Consider the following 16,743-nt stretch of genomic DNA (forward strand, 5'->3'; position numbering starts at 1 on the left):
GTGTCTCATCAATTAGTTCAAGTAAGTGTATTATGTCTTTTGAAAAGACATAATATATGAACATTATACGAATATTATGAACACTGGATGTGATGAGAAAGTCCATAGAAACTGGGCATGGATGGAGAAGGTGCTGCCAGCAATGGTTCACACTCACTGTGAGTGTCAAGCTGGCTGTGTGAGCACCAGCAAAGGGCAGAGCTTCATGCTAGGTTCCTTGTGCAGCAGTGCACAGCAACAAGAAGGGCAGGGATTGCCCCAGGTTCCTGGCACCATGAGCACAATCCAAGCAGATGTCCTTTTTAAAGCTCTGCAAATTGTAAATATTTAGACGTGAGGATCAAGGGCGTTATGTTAAATCAAGGCTCTGTGGCTCCAGCTAAGTGAGATACCAGTATCTAAAAGGTAGACAAAAATGCTGGAGAAACTCAGCAAGTGCGGCAGCATTTATGGAGCGAAGGAAATAGGCAACGTTTCGGGACGAAACCCTTCTTCAGACTGAGTTCCTTCTTGTACATACCAGTATCTATAAAATACATGGTATATTGAAATATATGATATTTCATATATTTCATATAAAGCTATATGATACACGTGATATAAATAGAAAATAATGCGAATGCTCAACAAAGCTGCATCAATGGAGAGAAAAAGAGTCAATGATTCAGGTTGATGCCTGCACTACTAAGCATTTTCTGCTTTCATTTCATATTTTCAGGATCCATAGTCGTTCATTTCTAGGTTATAATTTCTAGAATGTAACATTTTGCACGATATCTAATAACCTATTTATTCAGTGCTGTTTCAAATCCATGTCAACTCACCTAGAACTTCCAAGTTGAAAATCTTCTCTGCAGTTCCGGCAATGTTGATTCCTCGGCAGGTGTATCTCCCTGTGTCACCAGTTGCAGTTTTGTGCACTCTCAGGGTCTTTCCTCTGTTCAATATCTGTATGGCATGACTGCCTCTAACCTGGAGGATATATTGAAAATATATTTTATCATGTAACATTCAATCTTAGCTAATATTAGATATACACAATTATATAAATAGCAAATTTCAGGCTTCTGGAAATATGTTTTGGGCATCTGACGATGCTATTCTGTTTGTGGAATGTAATCACTCACAGCAGGAGTTTGACAATTCTAGTACCTCTAGGATTTGTAGATATGAGAGGAATGAATGAGAGGAATAGGTTGGGTAGACGCACAGAGTCTCTTGCCCAGAGTAGGTGAATTGAAGACCAGAGAACATAGGTTTAAGGTGAAGGGGAAAAGATTTAATAGGAATCTAAGGGGTAACTTTTTCACACAAAGGTGTATGGAACAAGCTGCCAGAGGAGGTAGTTGAGGCTGAGACTATCCCGATGTTTAAGAAACAGTTAGACAGGTACATGGATAGGACAGGTTTGGAGGGACATGGACCAAGCACAGGCAAGTGGGACTAGTGTAGCTGGGATATTGTTGGCCGGTCTGGGCAAGTTTGGCCAAAGGGCCTGTTTCCACACTGTATCACTCTATGATTATATCTCAGTACCAACTCTTCCTTTATTTAGTTATGTTACTCAATTGGTAAGAATAACAATGCTCTCATGTCTGGTTTCATATAACTATGGTTACAGTCCTTTACATCCCTGCTTTCATTCAGAGACATTCACTAACTTGTTACTGAGGGTCTTTAGCACTGAAGAGCAAAGTACCATAAATTGACGTGTGTTAATTACCATCCATGAATACCAAACATGGACAAATATATATTTGTTCTCCATCTCTGCCAATCCAATTCATTCTTTGGAAATACTCCCTCCCCGTCCTCTTTGCCCCCTGCCTTCATTAAAAGTCAGTTAACCAGTTCCACCATTCGCATCGATGCGTTCCTCTTTGGATCACACCATCCCTAGCCAACAATCAGCCTATCGGGGAACACCCAGCCCGATGCCATCTGTTGCAGGCCCTGATTTGTCCTGGTCTTTTCTGGCTTCCAGTTCCTCTCCCCCTCTCCCCACCGTCCGAAAATCAGTCTGAAGAAGAGTCCCGAGCCAAAACATCACTTATCTATTTTCTCTGGAGATGCTGCCTGAACCACTGAGTTACTCCAGCATTTTGTGTCTTTACCAGTCATTAATTTCATCAGTCATTATCTTTATTTGTGTCTATCATAGGTATAAAACAGCATTTGCAATTCATTTTTATTTCATTCTGCGGATCTGCTGAGAAAGACAGCATTCACTGTCAATGACAAGAAGCGCCTGAAAAGACGGTGCCCGTTATTCTATAGGTTTAATTTTAATGGAGCCCTGGTTTCTAAATGATCCTCAACCAATGCTTATCCGAAGAGTTAGACAAGTGATCACCTACTGGGAGTCCATCTTTGTACCAGGATATAATGGGAGCAGGGTGTCCCGACACATCACAGAAGAGGTTGATGGGTTGGTTCATGACCACTGATAGATTGGCTGGCTTTCCATCATCCCTGATATCAGGAGGGACTGGAAAAAAGAGAAGATATTACACAAATTATTGTTATTCCTCCAAATGAAGTGCAATCAATTTTATTATGATCTTACTCCAAATTACTTGAATGAAAACCACGTCATCAAAAAATTGTGTAAACTTTCAGCATTGCAGTCTATAGTGGAGATTAGTTTATGGCCTCAATTGTGTACACAATTGATATTTATTGCTTCAATTAGAATAGTGCTGCCAGGGACCACATACAAGATTGATAGGAGTGCTCCCGCACAGGGCTGCTGTAATGAGCTTTGTCTATTGTTGCACAATTTCCAGCCTGGTTTTCTGTTCATTGTTCCATCTCCAAGATGCTCAGTAAGAGCACAAAAGGTAAAGAAAGATTTAGTCTCCTGATAAGAACGTGCTTCATTAAACAAATAACAGTTTCTGAAATGAAGTAACATTACAAATCAAGTAAAATAGGTCAACATGGAAAAATGTTTACACACTTTAGGGTCCTAAAGATAATGGCGATTTGAATGAACACAACATTTTTTCTATTAGTACTGGTGGAAGTGGAATGTGACCAATCTTTTGGGAAACAGGGATAATGCTTGCTCTCTCGGCCAATGTGAACAAGCAATGTGGGATTCGGTTAAATGCCGCCGATAAAAGTTGGCACCTTAGACAGAAACACAATCCTTCAGCACTTTACTCAGCAACTATAAGTGGGTGTGACCAAATGTTTGGGGGGTGGGGGAGTGGGTGGTGGGAGGAGGTTGGAACTTAAATCCTCTGACTTGCTGAGCCATGACTGCCATTGATATTTATGTTGATTTTGAAGAGCTAGAAAGGATGCATTAGATGGGAACAAAGTTAAACTATAATCTAGTTGAGTATTCAAGGCAATTATAAATTACTTTTGTTTAATCTCCGCAAGTTATATTTTAGTCTTTGGTTTAGAGAACATTAATGTTTATTAATTTATTAATTTGCAACTTTACTGGTACCTACCATGGACCTTGAGCTGGTATTTTCTTTCTGTTGTTCCAGCCTCATTGACTGCCACACAGACATATTCTCCATTATCATGTGGTGAAACTGTATCAATGAGCAAGGTCCCATCATCCAAAATGGAAACACCAGGCTCACGTCCAGTTAGCTCTCTTCCATTGCGTAGCCACTTAATTACAGGTTTTGGGGTACCTAATAACAGAGAATCACAAACTACATGATAAAACTATTCTCTTTAATAAGTACAGTCAGTAATTTGTCAAGAAAATACAGCCGTTACCTTTAAGAATTACCGGTATTCAATTTCACCTGAACTATGCAATTGTCATCTGACATTGTGTTCAGCTAACACCGGAGAGAACGGTACTATTAAGTGCACCCAACAAACAACCTACAGAAAGGCTTCCATGAAAAATATGTAGTACAGAAAAATGCTGGAGAAACTCAGCGGGCGAGGCAGCATCTATGGAGCGAAGGAAATAGGCGGCGTTTCGGGTCGAGACCCTTCTTCAGTCTGACCCTCTGGAAGTCTGCCACAGTCCTCGATGTATACCATAATACCAAGTTTAGCAATCCCTACAAATTTAGGAATTTTACCCAGCACTGCCATGTCAAATGCATCACAAAAAGCAGTGATCTTAGCTCTCACCCCTGGAGAACTTTATTGCTCCTAGTTTGAAAAACAACTTTTTACAACAATGCTGATTTTTGCCCTCCAGCTGAATATTTATTTCTACGCTGCCACCAGCTTCTTTATTCCATGAATCTCAGTTCTATGAATCTGCCTTTTAAAGAAATGTTTAGTTTTCTTTTCATAGAAAACACAAGCTCAAATTTACATGGCACCCCCACCAATTTAAATGATTTCACTGCAAATGCAAAATAACATCTGTTACAGATAAACTGCAGTTGTTACTCTCTTTTCTTTGCAAACTTTTAATGTTTTTAGACAAATGATCTGAGTATGTTTAGGAACTATAGATTGTGACCTATTGAAAGCTATAGACTTACCCTTTGAATTACTAATCCTTACTGCCTATTAATGGATGAACTAAGACTATTGGGTCACTATGAACCATGGTTGCTTCTGAAAAATACTTGGAATCAAGTTCAGAACCTCTACCCCTGCATTAATTTGTAACATTCCCCCTGTGAATTAAACCAACATTTTTGATAAAACATACAAATCAATCTTTTAATAAAACCAACCTTCCAGTCATCTTCTATTCCAGAATTGCGTTACATATCAATCCCCATGAAATTATATCAAATAATGAGTCTACAATGTCCCAAGGTATTATGCAAAGCTGTTGCAAGCAGACAGGATGGTAACATATCAAGGGCAGCATGCACATCATCCAGGATAATATGGGATAGAGTTCACACCATTTCTCAGAGAACCGTCTGAAACACAGTGTGAAGTCTCTCCCAGAAGATGTGAAGCACAATTTGATATTATAGCATCTATCTATCCACATGTAGTGGGATGTAAATGATGCACTAAATTATTTGTGTTCCCAAGGACAAGCATCAACCTTGTTTTACAAACAATATCAAGAGCATTTAATTAATTAAAACTACTCATAGCTGTATCCTTAACTCATTCAAGTCTTCCTTAAAGTCATTCATAGAAAAGGCGTGATGTAAGAAGAAAAATGATAATATAGGCTAAAAGAAATATACTAATTATTATCCTGGTGACATTGGGTATCATGGGGCTGTCGGATATGCTGCACAGAAACAGGCTAGTATGCCAAAATAATGCTCATAATGTTTCCATTGTTCTTCCTCCAAAGATATCAGTGTAAATCTCCACTCTCTTCAATTCCATTCCTATCTCCATTCTCTGTGGTAGTGAGTTGCAAGTCTCATCATGTTTTAGGTGAGATGGTTTCTTCTAAGTTTCCTACTGCATTTTTACGTGCGTAGTAAAACGGGACATCTATCCATATTCTTCCCATGATTTAAAACATTCTCTCTGTATTTACTCCGTTTACTCTGGGTGGCACGGTGGTGCAGCAGTAGAATTGCTGCATTACAGCGTTTACAGCGCCAGAGACCCGGGTACGTTCCCGACAACGGAGTCTGTACAGAGTGTACGTTCTCTATGTGACCGCGTGGGTTTTCTCCAAGATCCACAGTTTCCTCCCACACTCCAAAGACATACAGGTTTGTAGGTTAATTGGCTTGTTATAAATGTAAATTGGCCCCAGTGTTCTAGGATGGTGTTAATGTGCGGGGATCGCTGGTCAGTGCGGACTCGGTGGGCCGAAGGGCCATTTTCCGCACTGTATCTCTAAAACTAAAATATGATGTAATTTTAAACATCTTTGATATGTAAATTCTCAGGCTTCCTTTTGTAAAAGAGGGACATCTATCTCTTTATCCTTTATAATTCATAAAGATAATCCTTTATCTTTATAATTCACTCACATTCTTGTTATCATTTTATAAATCTCCTATGCAGGTTTTCCATACAGTGACCAGACGATCTGTGTGTAATCTAACCAACGTTTCTTTACAGCTTTAGACCAAAACTTCACCAATTTTCAGTTCTCTAGCTAAAGGAATTCCATTATTTTCCTACCTCCAATGAATAAGCTGGGTGTTTGAAGGTAATGCTGTAATGCCAGTAAAAGCACAAAACATCTTTACGTAGAATGCAATATACATACTTCAATGGATTATAAAATGTAATATAAATGCATTTCCCATTCATACCTTTGGCTGGGCACGGGAATGCAATACGTTGGTTTGCCATTCTCTCTTGGAAAGGAGTATTATATGGAGGTCCTGGGTCTTCAACAGTAGGAGGTTCTACAATACAATAGAAATAATATCAACAGTCCACTCAATTCATCATGTCCATAAGGCTAAAAGCAAAGCATGAAAGACTTGTAACTGGTTTAGCCATCGTTCGTTTGGGTCTTCACTGGTCTTGCAAAATCACCATCAACATTTAGAATATTCAGGAATCCGAAGATAATCCTGCTTCATTTCTCCCTTCTAATCATCTCCAAAATAGCCTACTTGATTCAATGCATAGGATTTCAGATCCAAAGTGTCAAGTAGTCTAGTATAAGGCCCATAACAGCAGTCAAGTCTTAAGCAATGCAATGGAGAAGACCTCAATGTCACCAAAACATCATCTTCCGTTAGTCCAGCTTTCAAATCTATTAAATGTTTCTGAATGTTGAAGTAAAAAATTACATTTTGCATTGCGATTGCAATTGCATTTTGCACAGGGAAGAACTGCACTCAACAAGTGAAAACATTCAATGACAACATCCAAAGACGCAATAGATAAATAGATAGAAAGACGGAATATGTAGATTAATTCCACACTGTAACTCACCCCTAGTGTGTAGGGGAATGGTAGTATCTGGGCGAAGTATAAAAGAATATACTTAGGGGGCACAAAGGTAGAGTTGTTGCCTTACAGCGCCAAGACCTGGGATCGATCCTGACTACAGGTGCTGCCTATATGGAGTTTGTACGTTTTCCCTGAGACTTTGTGGGTTTCCTCCAGGTGCTACGGTTTCCTCCCACACTCCAAAGATGTACAGGTTTGTTGGTTAATTGCCTTCTGTAAATTATCCAGAGTGTGTAGGATAGTGCTAGTGCATGGGGTGATCACTGGCCGGTGTAGATTCAGTGGGCCAAAGGGAGTGTTTCCACACTGAAAGTTAAAATCCAAAGAATGTGGGGAAAAAAATATAATAATGTAGGATTAATGTAAAATGGATTGTTGATGGTCAGTATGGACGATGGGCCAAAAGGCATGTTTATGTATTGTATTTCTGTATGACTCCATGAAAAACAATTTATCTTTAATGTAGGAACTTACTTAGTAAGCTTTTTCCTACTTTCCTTCCTGACAGCCCCACAAAATACATTGAAAGCTCGACGATTGTGCACCTGTGTCAGGTCTCGGCCAGAGCACAATCCAAGTCAATTCCCCACAACACTGAAATATCCAGCACCAAAGCTGGTTCTCCTGTATTTGGCATACTCACATGCAGAAAGCACTCGATTTGGGAGCACCAGCTCCACTCCCTCCTTGTACACAGTTTCATATCCTCAGATATTTGTCCCCTCATTTTCAACCCATCATCACCAACATCCTTGCCCCACCCTGTTTCCTTTTATTGGACATTTTCTTGATGGTGCTTCACCATCCAAATCTATGCCATTTTAGTTCCATCATCATCTGATTTCTCTCCTCTAATCCCTGTTACAGTGGAGCCAAGTAAAGGTTGGTTTTACTCTGATTCATTCAATCATCTCAAGGTCAATGTGTTCACTGAATTATCCAGTGAATAGAGAAAATCTAATTAGTGAGAAGGGAATTGCTAACTATAGAGCAGAAATTGAAGATGAAAAAGGCTGTAACCAGAATCTGTTTTCACATGAAGTTTCTACATAACCACATATTAGATGTTAGACAATTGACAGCCAAAATAAATAGCCTCCTTCTGAAGAGTAAAATTTCTAGTGTAGTATTTCTTCAATGCCTGTAATCTTTTGCATTGGGGAGGCCCTGGACTACAGAAACATGCACAAAAGTATTTTTGGCTCTGATCTCCTGGCATTGTGGAAATTGTAGATCATGGAAAAAGATTTAAGTGAGTGGTTGGGGCAGAAAGGAGTGGGAGAATGGAGAAAGCCTTGCAAGAAAGCATGCAAGCCTGCAAGAGGGTGAATTGGATTGGGGAAAGTGGGTGATGAGTGAGATGAGGATTATGTTTACTTGAGGGATGATAATGAGGTAGTGGCACTGGTGACAATGTCCATGGTGTGTTAACTGATGTTTAGTAGTGGGGGGAGGGGGGGGGGAAGGGCTGAGGGAAATGTTGGGGTGGAGTTGGAGTCTATAAGGGAGGGCAGGGGAGCTATCCCCAATACCATTAAAATAAAGATATTGTTGTCAAACTGTTGACGATATGCACAGCAAAATGTTCCATTATTCATGAGTGAGTGAGTTTAACACTGAGGTGTCGCGTTCCTTTTGTGTGAATTATTGGTATCCACTGGCTTGCTGAAGTCTAGTTTTAGTCGATTGAAGCCTCTATAGGTTTAGCCAGCAAATATATCATTAATAGGATTAGAAAGTTAAAATAAATGATATTGCTCAGGGTTCCCATTAAAAAGTAAGCAATGCCAACATAAATATTACACACATGGACCACAATAGTTTTTAACTGCATTGGTGACATTTTTATTGAAAACATAGGGGCCTAGGAATTTTATCACATAGCACAAAGTTTTATGAGGTATATAAAAACAATTTATTAAAATTCCCCTTAAGGATGGAAAATTGATCTGAGTCTTTTCTGGATGTGAGTTCCACGCCTGCAGGCCACTGGGCATGCACAGTCAACTTCAGCGCAATATAAAGCTTAATTAAAATGACTTGAGCAAACATCTTCTCTGCAGTAGAGGCCTGATCATTGAAGCGGAACTTAACGAGAGGGTTGAAGTTCATCCTTAGCTTATTGGGGAGTTCATCCTTAGCTGTTGGGGAGTCAAGGATTTCACCTTGTTCAATGAAAACCTTTCCTTTAACCTGTCATCCTTGGTGATTGTTCACACCTCCACACACCTGGACTAAATGGTTCTGATCTCTCTGATCCTGCCTTACTCCCCTTCCCTTCATTGTATCTGATTAAAACATACTCCTATAAATTGTAGAATGTTCTATACATATATTTTTAAAGTGAAAAGTTAATTTCACTCCATTAATGATTACAATGCAGAGATTGAACTTTATTTCCTTCCATCACAGTGAGGAATGTGGAATCCACTCTGGTTAATGTTTATGTTAACTTTTATGTGGTTGTGTGTCTTGTTGCTTTTCACTTAGTATGGCTGGTTGGTAACTTAAATTCCACTGTACCTTAATTGGTACATGTGACAATAAAGTGAGCTTGAAACCTTGAAATGTGATCTCAAATAATGTTGTGTTGTGCATATTCATCGGAATCAGTAAAAGCACAAGGATCCATTTTCTGCAAATGATTTGTATCTTCTTTTACAGAATGGCAAATTCATTAGCCAGCAATTGAGGAATGTCAGCATAGAATCCAATGGCAGTTTACTAATATCTTTACCAAGTGGCAGAGAGACTGGGGAATTTGTGTGCACAGCCACAAACGCTGCAGGTTATACATCACGTAAGGTTCAGCTGACAGTTTATGCTGCGAGTACATATTTAATCTCTCTGTACAATCTAATTAATTGGTTAGAGATTGCAGGTCCTGGCTTGTGGAAAGTGTCCTTGAGTATTAAGTGTTGATCCATCTTTAGACCATGTTTCTGCAATGGTCACATGTCCATCTCTGCCCTCAGTTGATTGCGTATATCCTCAGAATCTTAGCATCAAAGTAAAAACAACCAAGCCCTGCCAAAAAGCTTTTTCTCAATCCTCGTTTCCCCTGGACTCATTCATCAAGCCTTCTAGGCTTGTTTATTAAACTATCTTTCACATTCAATATTGTCTCTCTCCGTTCTGATGCAGAAATGTTTCCCCATGATGGGGGAGTCCAGGACCACGGGTCACAGTTTAAGAATAAGGGGCAGGCCATTTAGGACTGAGATGAGGAAAAACCTGTTCACCCAGAGATTTGCGAATCTGTGGAATTCTCTGCCACAGAAGGCAATGGAGGCCAATTCACTGGATGTTTTCAAGAGAGATATTTAGCTCTTAGGGCTAAAGGAATCAAGGGATATGGGGAAAAAGCAGGAACTGGGTACTGATTTTTAATTATTATTAGCCATGATTATATTGAATGGCGGTGCTGGCTCGAAGGGCCGAATGGCCTATTCCTGCACCTACTTTTCTATGTTTCTTAGTACGTACCGTGAACCTGTAGAGTTGTATTTACTTCATGTTGACCAGCCACATTCTTGGCGACACACGTATAAGGTCCATCATCGCTGAGTTGGACCCGCTTAATAGTCAGCGTTCCTTCTGCATTCACACTGTACGGCTCCTTATTGAAGTGAATGCTTCTCCCTCCTTTATACCAGGTTATGGTGGGGGTTGGCACACCCTGTGCATTGCAGGGGATGTCAATCCTGTGACCAGATTGGACTTTCATAATGCGGGGTCCGGACCGAATTCTTGGAGGAACTAAAAAACAGCAGACAGCACAATTTTCAGATAGAATCGCCATCTCTCAGCATTTCACTTCAAGTTCTAATCATAACCATATTAGATATAATTAAGTTTGTACTGTTTGATTTGCTTGCAGGTAATTGCACACATCAGGAACCTGCAATATAAAATACGTATATCCAATTCTCCCCATGTTCACTTCCATTAACAACTGTATTCATCATTACTCAGTTGCACAATTTTTGCCTAATTCATTCAAGATAAAAGCAAGTAGCATCGTTTAAAGTGCTGGTTTCTGCAAAGAAGTTCTTATTTTAAGTACGCAGGGCTGCACTGTTCCAGTAACATTGTGTCATTAGCAATCTTTTTGTCAATGTAATGATACCATGAATGTAACTATAAATTACCTCACAGGAAGAGACATTTAGCTTCATATCGGAAGCAAATCCACCACCAATCTCCACCTTCTCCCCCACCTACCAACACCATCACAGACCCACCTCTAGTGACCTATGTGGAAATACTCTCCACCATCAGCTTTGCATAAACTAACAATGACATTTTGGTCCCCATCACTAAATCATCAGTATATTTCTCTACTTACCAGGTAGCATCTTCTTTGAGATTGCTCACTTTTTTTAGAGCCATTGCTACTATAAACAGTAAACCTTGAAAACCATTTTTCTTAGACTGGGACCCTGGTTAGCTTAGAACAACTGTTACTGCCAGAATGTAATTATTTGCGTTTTGTGATGGGTATAATGTGAGGCTGGACTGCACTGGCTGTTATTGCTGGGTTGACTGGACTGCACTTACAACATGTGCACAAATTCAATTAAACTGGAATTTGTTATTTGAGATAATTGTTCCTTCACAGATTATTTGACTAACAGTCCTTGTTGATAGACTTGGCACTCGAATCAAAGTAAAAGCATCATGGTGGAATATATAGCTAATAAACACACCATAAAAAACATCATATTTGCAGTAACAGGAAAAAAAGTGATTATTTAATGGTGTAACATGACATTTGCTATTAGCAAACTCTCTGGGCTTCAACATATAATTCTCCAGGCAGAGCTAAAAGGTGTTTCGGGGGGCACAGTGGCGCAACACTAGAGTTTCAGTCTTGCAGCACCAGAGACCCGGGTTTGATCCTGACTATGGGTGCTGTCTGTATGGAGTTTGCACGTTCTCCCTGTGACTGTGTAGGTTTTCTCCGGGCGCTCCGGTTTCCTCACACACTCCAAAGATGTACAGGTTTGTAAGTTAATTGGCTTCTGTACATTGTGGATTGTCCCTAGTGTGTAGGATAGTGCTAGTGTACGGGGTTATCGCTGGTCGGTGCGGACTTGGTGGGACGAGGGCCTGTTTCCACGCTGCATCTCTAAAGTCTAAAATCTAAAGAGGTTTTTTTTACTTTCTTGCGTTTTATTTGCTTTTCTGATCTGGCCGCAATTGGTGTACGTATTGTGTTCAGTTCTGGTCTTCATGTTATAAGATGTAAAGGCTTTAGAGGGTCCAGTAAAGATTGATGAGAATGTTACAAGAAAAGATTAGAGAGGCTGTCAGAAAATCTAATAGAAGTATATGAAATAATGAGGGGTCGGAACAGAATGGACAGTAGGAGGTTGTGCCATTTGTTGGAGAGGTTGTGGACTAGATGTTACAGGTGTAACATAAAGGGGGATAGAATTAAGAGTGACACAAGCAAAAACAATTATGCAGCCTCTGGAATGTACTGTCTGCAGATGTGGTGGAAAAACTTCCATTCTGGCCTTCAAGGGAGAGTGAGATAAACATTGAGTGAAGAAAAAAATGGCAAGATTGTGATCAGGGGATAGAATTTGTGAATTGTTTTGGTAGAGAGCTGGCACGAAAAACTGAATAGCCTTCTGTGCTGTAATCATTCTATTATTTTTTTTAAACCATACAGATTACATGTCCAGATAGAGCTAATGGCATTTTTTATTTCAGGAATCCATAGTCACAGGATCTGAATTCGATGAAAGTAGACAGCTCTGATTGAAATCTTTCGTATACATCTTAAAATGGAGCAGCTCATTAGTTATGTGTTTAAATCATTGCATAGAGTGGACAAATCAACTTCTAGATTCAATTCTGGATACCTTCACATGGAGAAGGAGGAGGAGCAGAGGTTCTCTAATTTCAGGGCCCAGCAAACCCTCTAGACAGAATAGTCAAGTTACAGAGGATAGAGGTCGGCATGGACCATCCCCAGATGTCAAGCTCCAAGGACACATGCAGTGTTGCAACTTTACAAGTATGATTAAGTGAAAACAGCAAATTCATGCTTTAGCCTCACACATTATTCGGCCACAGACATCGCACATCCTTGGTTCTATTACATCTCATATCTTATTCCATTCCAATTTTGACACTGACATCTTGCAATATCTGCACACCACTAACTGACAAATGACCCAAACACTTTGTGAGGCATCATGCAGAGTTTCTTCTGCTTTACATGAGATGTCTATGTAGTTCCTGGTGCCAACAGCAACAGCCTGGTGCAGGCATAAGAAGGGGTGAGACAACTCATATGTTGGAGGGTAATGGATGCTTTTCATGCATCCATTGTACATGCAATTCCCCAAAATTTATTTGGATTAACGCATGGCGTAAATTTATTATTGTGCCTATTTTAGCGATGCTACTGTCAAAATATTTTGCATGAGAATTGGTGTCACCAATTTGTCTCTGTCAAATGCTTCTGCACTGAACAATCTGCCAAGTAGTGTTAGTTTCTCCATAGACCCGCTCGCCACTAATAAACAAAACTGGAGGCAAATTGGTGCCACACAAGAAAGCATAGCCTACACATCTCAGTGGAGATTCTTATGGTTAAAGGCCATTCTTTTTCTTAAACTCCTCTTTTGTGAAACCACAAATTCTCTGTCAGCACAGTGAATGTGAACACTGTTCCTTTGTTGCTGCCTGCAAAACTCCGGAATTTGGTCCACAGAACCTGAAAAGCATTTGAACATCTGGACTGCTTTAAAAATATATCATATCCAACAAATATGGGGTCTCAAGATCCTGTACATACAATATAATGACTTCTTCAAAAAAGAACCTACTTTCAATTACTTCTATGTTATTTCATCACTTGAAAATGTTCTATTTATATCCTTGCTCCCAAACTTCATTTCAAATCGCTTTAGAAGCTGGTCCCAAAAATACATCTCTAAAGCTGCAACTGATATTTCTGTTAACAATACTCTTAGCAATCTTACCGCAAAAGGATGGTGAATATTTGAAAACAAGCATTAGGAAATATTCTGTCATTGAATATTGTAAAGCTTCTTTTCTAAAAAAATGAGATGTAGGTAACTATAATCATAATTCTGGTATTTATTGGTATTTTTATACTGTCATCTTCAACCATGTAAGTCACATCTCTGGCATGCTACAAATTTAAATGGTACGCACTGTTCTTGACAATCATTTATTTTCAAAAGGCTGACCTTCCTGAACCCTAGCTACGACCTTTCTACTCTATGGGTACAATCCCTGCAATGTTTCAGAGACTAATTTAAGGAACCGTAGGACAAAAGGGGAAACTCTAAGAATAGGCTTTTTCAATAACCAGCCAGGGTAGAGGGCTCTACTAATCCAGGCTTATTTCTATATGTTACAATTTTAGTGCAATTGCAATAGAGGAATGTATTGTTAAATAATAGATAAAACATATTACAGGGTTAGTTTTGGTCATGAAGAAAAGAGATTGTAAGAATTTTTTGCAACTACAGATTATAACCAGGGAAGGTTGTTACGTAATAATTTGAAGTAACATAGGACAGTTGAATATGTTTGCGGAAAGAAGTGGGATTGTCACAGTACATGTGTCTTATTTTCTTCTGAAAATGTCTCATGTTTGTTATATGCTTCATAATTTTAGTGCTTTTAAATTTTAATTAATTTTGCTTTTAATTTACAAATCGTGCTAAGTTTATTGCAAAATTGTGTCTCTCGTGAGCAATGAAACCTCAAATAATGTATCTTTGCTTATATGACCCATAATAGGGCCAGTATTTACTGCGATTGGTTGTTACACATTGGTCTGCACCACTATTCATTGTAGTAGCTTGAGCCACTCTTTCTGCTGTTGAAGTTAGCTAATGCTAACTAATTGTTAGCTTCCAGTTGTCTGGAAAGCAAAATATTTACTTCTAGGAAAGGCTGGAAGCTGATATTGAATGTGATGCTGACGCTGACTGACCCTGAGTGTTCCGACAATTTTGTATTTAACTTAGTTGTGCAGTTAAAGACAGACTGGTTATTTGGCATTATTCAGCACTGTATTTCCCAATTTTATAAATGTTTGTTGTCTGATGTTTTACCCACTGGTACCGGGCACACTTTTCTTACTATACATCAGATTTACTTATGAGTGCCAACAGTAATTCAGAGAAAATTTTAAACTCTCAAAAAGGCTTAAAGAAACATATTGAGCCAAGATAATGTATTAAATTGATAAAATTGAGTACAATATTCCAGATGTGGCTTCACAAGGACTTCAATATAATTGTAGCAAAATATGCCTACTCAAATCCTCCTGCAATAAAGGTCAACGTAGTGTTTGTCTCTTGGAATTATTTGCTGTACCTGCATGCTAACTTTCACAAGTGTACAAGGCCGCCCAAAGCCCTTCTGAATACCAACACTTTTAAATCTTTTGTCATTGAAAAAAAACTTCATCTTTTGGTGTTTTTCTATCAAAATGGATGCCTCATAATTTCCTCTGTATATTCCATCCACCATTTACTTAGCCTGTCTATATATAGTCATAGAGTGAAACAGTGTGGAAACAGACCCTTCGGCCCAACTCGCTCACACCAGCCAACAATGTCCCAGCTACACCAGTCCCACTTGTCTTCGCTTGGTCCATATCCCTCCAAACCTGTCCTGTCCATGAACCTGTCTAACTGTTTCCTAAATGATGTGATAGTCCCAGCCTCAACAACCCCCTCTGGCAGTTTGTTCCATACACCTACCACCCTTTGTGTGAAAAAGTTACCCATCGGATTCCTATTAAATCTTTTCCCCTTCACCTTGAACCTATGTCCTCTGGTCTTCGATTCCCTTACTCTGGGTAAAAGACTGTGCATCTACCCAATCTTTTCCTCTCATGATTTCGTATAGCTCTATAAGATCTCCCCTCATCCTCCTGCGCTCCATGGAATAGAGACCCAGCCTACTCAACCTTTTCCGAAAGCTTACACCCTCTAGTCCAGTGGTTCAGGCGGTCATGTGACCTCCTATGGGGATCATTTGGGGCTTTGCCGGGGTCATGAGGGAGACACAAATAACATATCAATTTGTTGAGCCCCTGTTTAGGAACCTAACAAAAGTACATACCACATTCATGTATGCGCGTACTGGTGCCAAAACGGTTAAGAACCACTGCTCCAGTCCTGGCAACATCCTCGTAAAAATCTCCCTGATGTCTCTCTACATTGTCTTCATAATCCATATTGTCATTTAATTTTGTATCATCAGCAAACTTGAATATATCACACTCGATTCCCTTATTCAAATGATTAATATAGAATGTTAACAGCTGTATCCACAGCAGCCCACTGGTCTTTGCTCCCAAACTATTTATACCCATTCTCTTTTCTCTAATCATTAACCAATCTTCAATCTATGGCATCATATTAATCAAATTTAAAATTAGATGTGCTATTTTATTCTGCACCTAGAAGCCATTCTTAATGCAGATAAAATAGATATAATTATCTATCTGGATTATAATTAAATTCAAAAATTCAAGATGTTTAAAACAATTAATTCATTATAGAAATAAGGGTGGAGTGCAAACTTCCATACACTATAACAGGGCACAAACAGATGTTTGTGGAAAATTTTGAATACATTAATTCTCATGTCAAATAAAGAACGGTCTGAGCAAGATTTGAGTTTCTGCCCATGGTGTGTGTGTGCGACTTATCCAATGCTGATTGAACCATGTTTTTTTGTAGGAGAAGCATAAATTGATGCCACTCCTCTGTGAGCATAACAAAATATTAAACTCATGATCACGTTGAATGGCGGTGCTGGCTTGAAGGGCCGAATGGCCTACTCCTGCACCTATTGTCTATTGTCTCATTGAGCTGGTTTGGCTTAAATCATGATTTG

The 16,743-nt window shown here is 39.3% G+C and overlaps 1 protein-coding gene across 1 annotated transcript in view; it reads right to left on the minus strand.

The window, feature by feature from the left end:
* The window catches only part of hmcn1 (hemicentin 1), a 376,776-nt gene that overhangs the window by 184,227 nt on the left and 175,806 nt on the right, over positions 1-16,743 (minus strand). Inside the window, 5 exon segments of the mRNA XM_055642165.1 lie at positions 825-972; positions 2,358-2,488; positions 3,465-3,656; positions 6,186-6,281; positions 10,324-10,596. Of these exon segments, the coding sequence (XP_055498140.1) occupies positions 825-972; positions 2,358-2,488; positions 3,465-3,656; positions 6,186-6,281; positions 10,324-10,596 (840 nt within the window).

Source organism: Leucoraja erinacea, chromosome 10, assembly GCF_028641065.1.
Source record: "Leucoraja erinacea ecotype New England chromosome 10, Leri_hhj_1, whole genome shotgun sequence".
NCBI classification, from domain to species: domain Eukaryota; kingdom Metazoa; phylum Chordata; class Chondrichthyes; order Rajiformes; family Rajidae; genus Leucoraja; species Leucoraja erinaceus.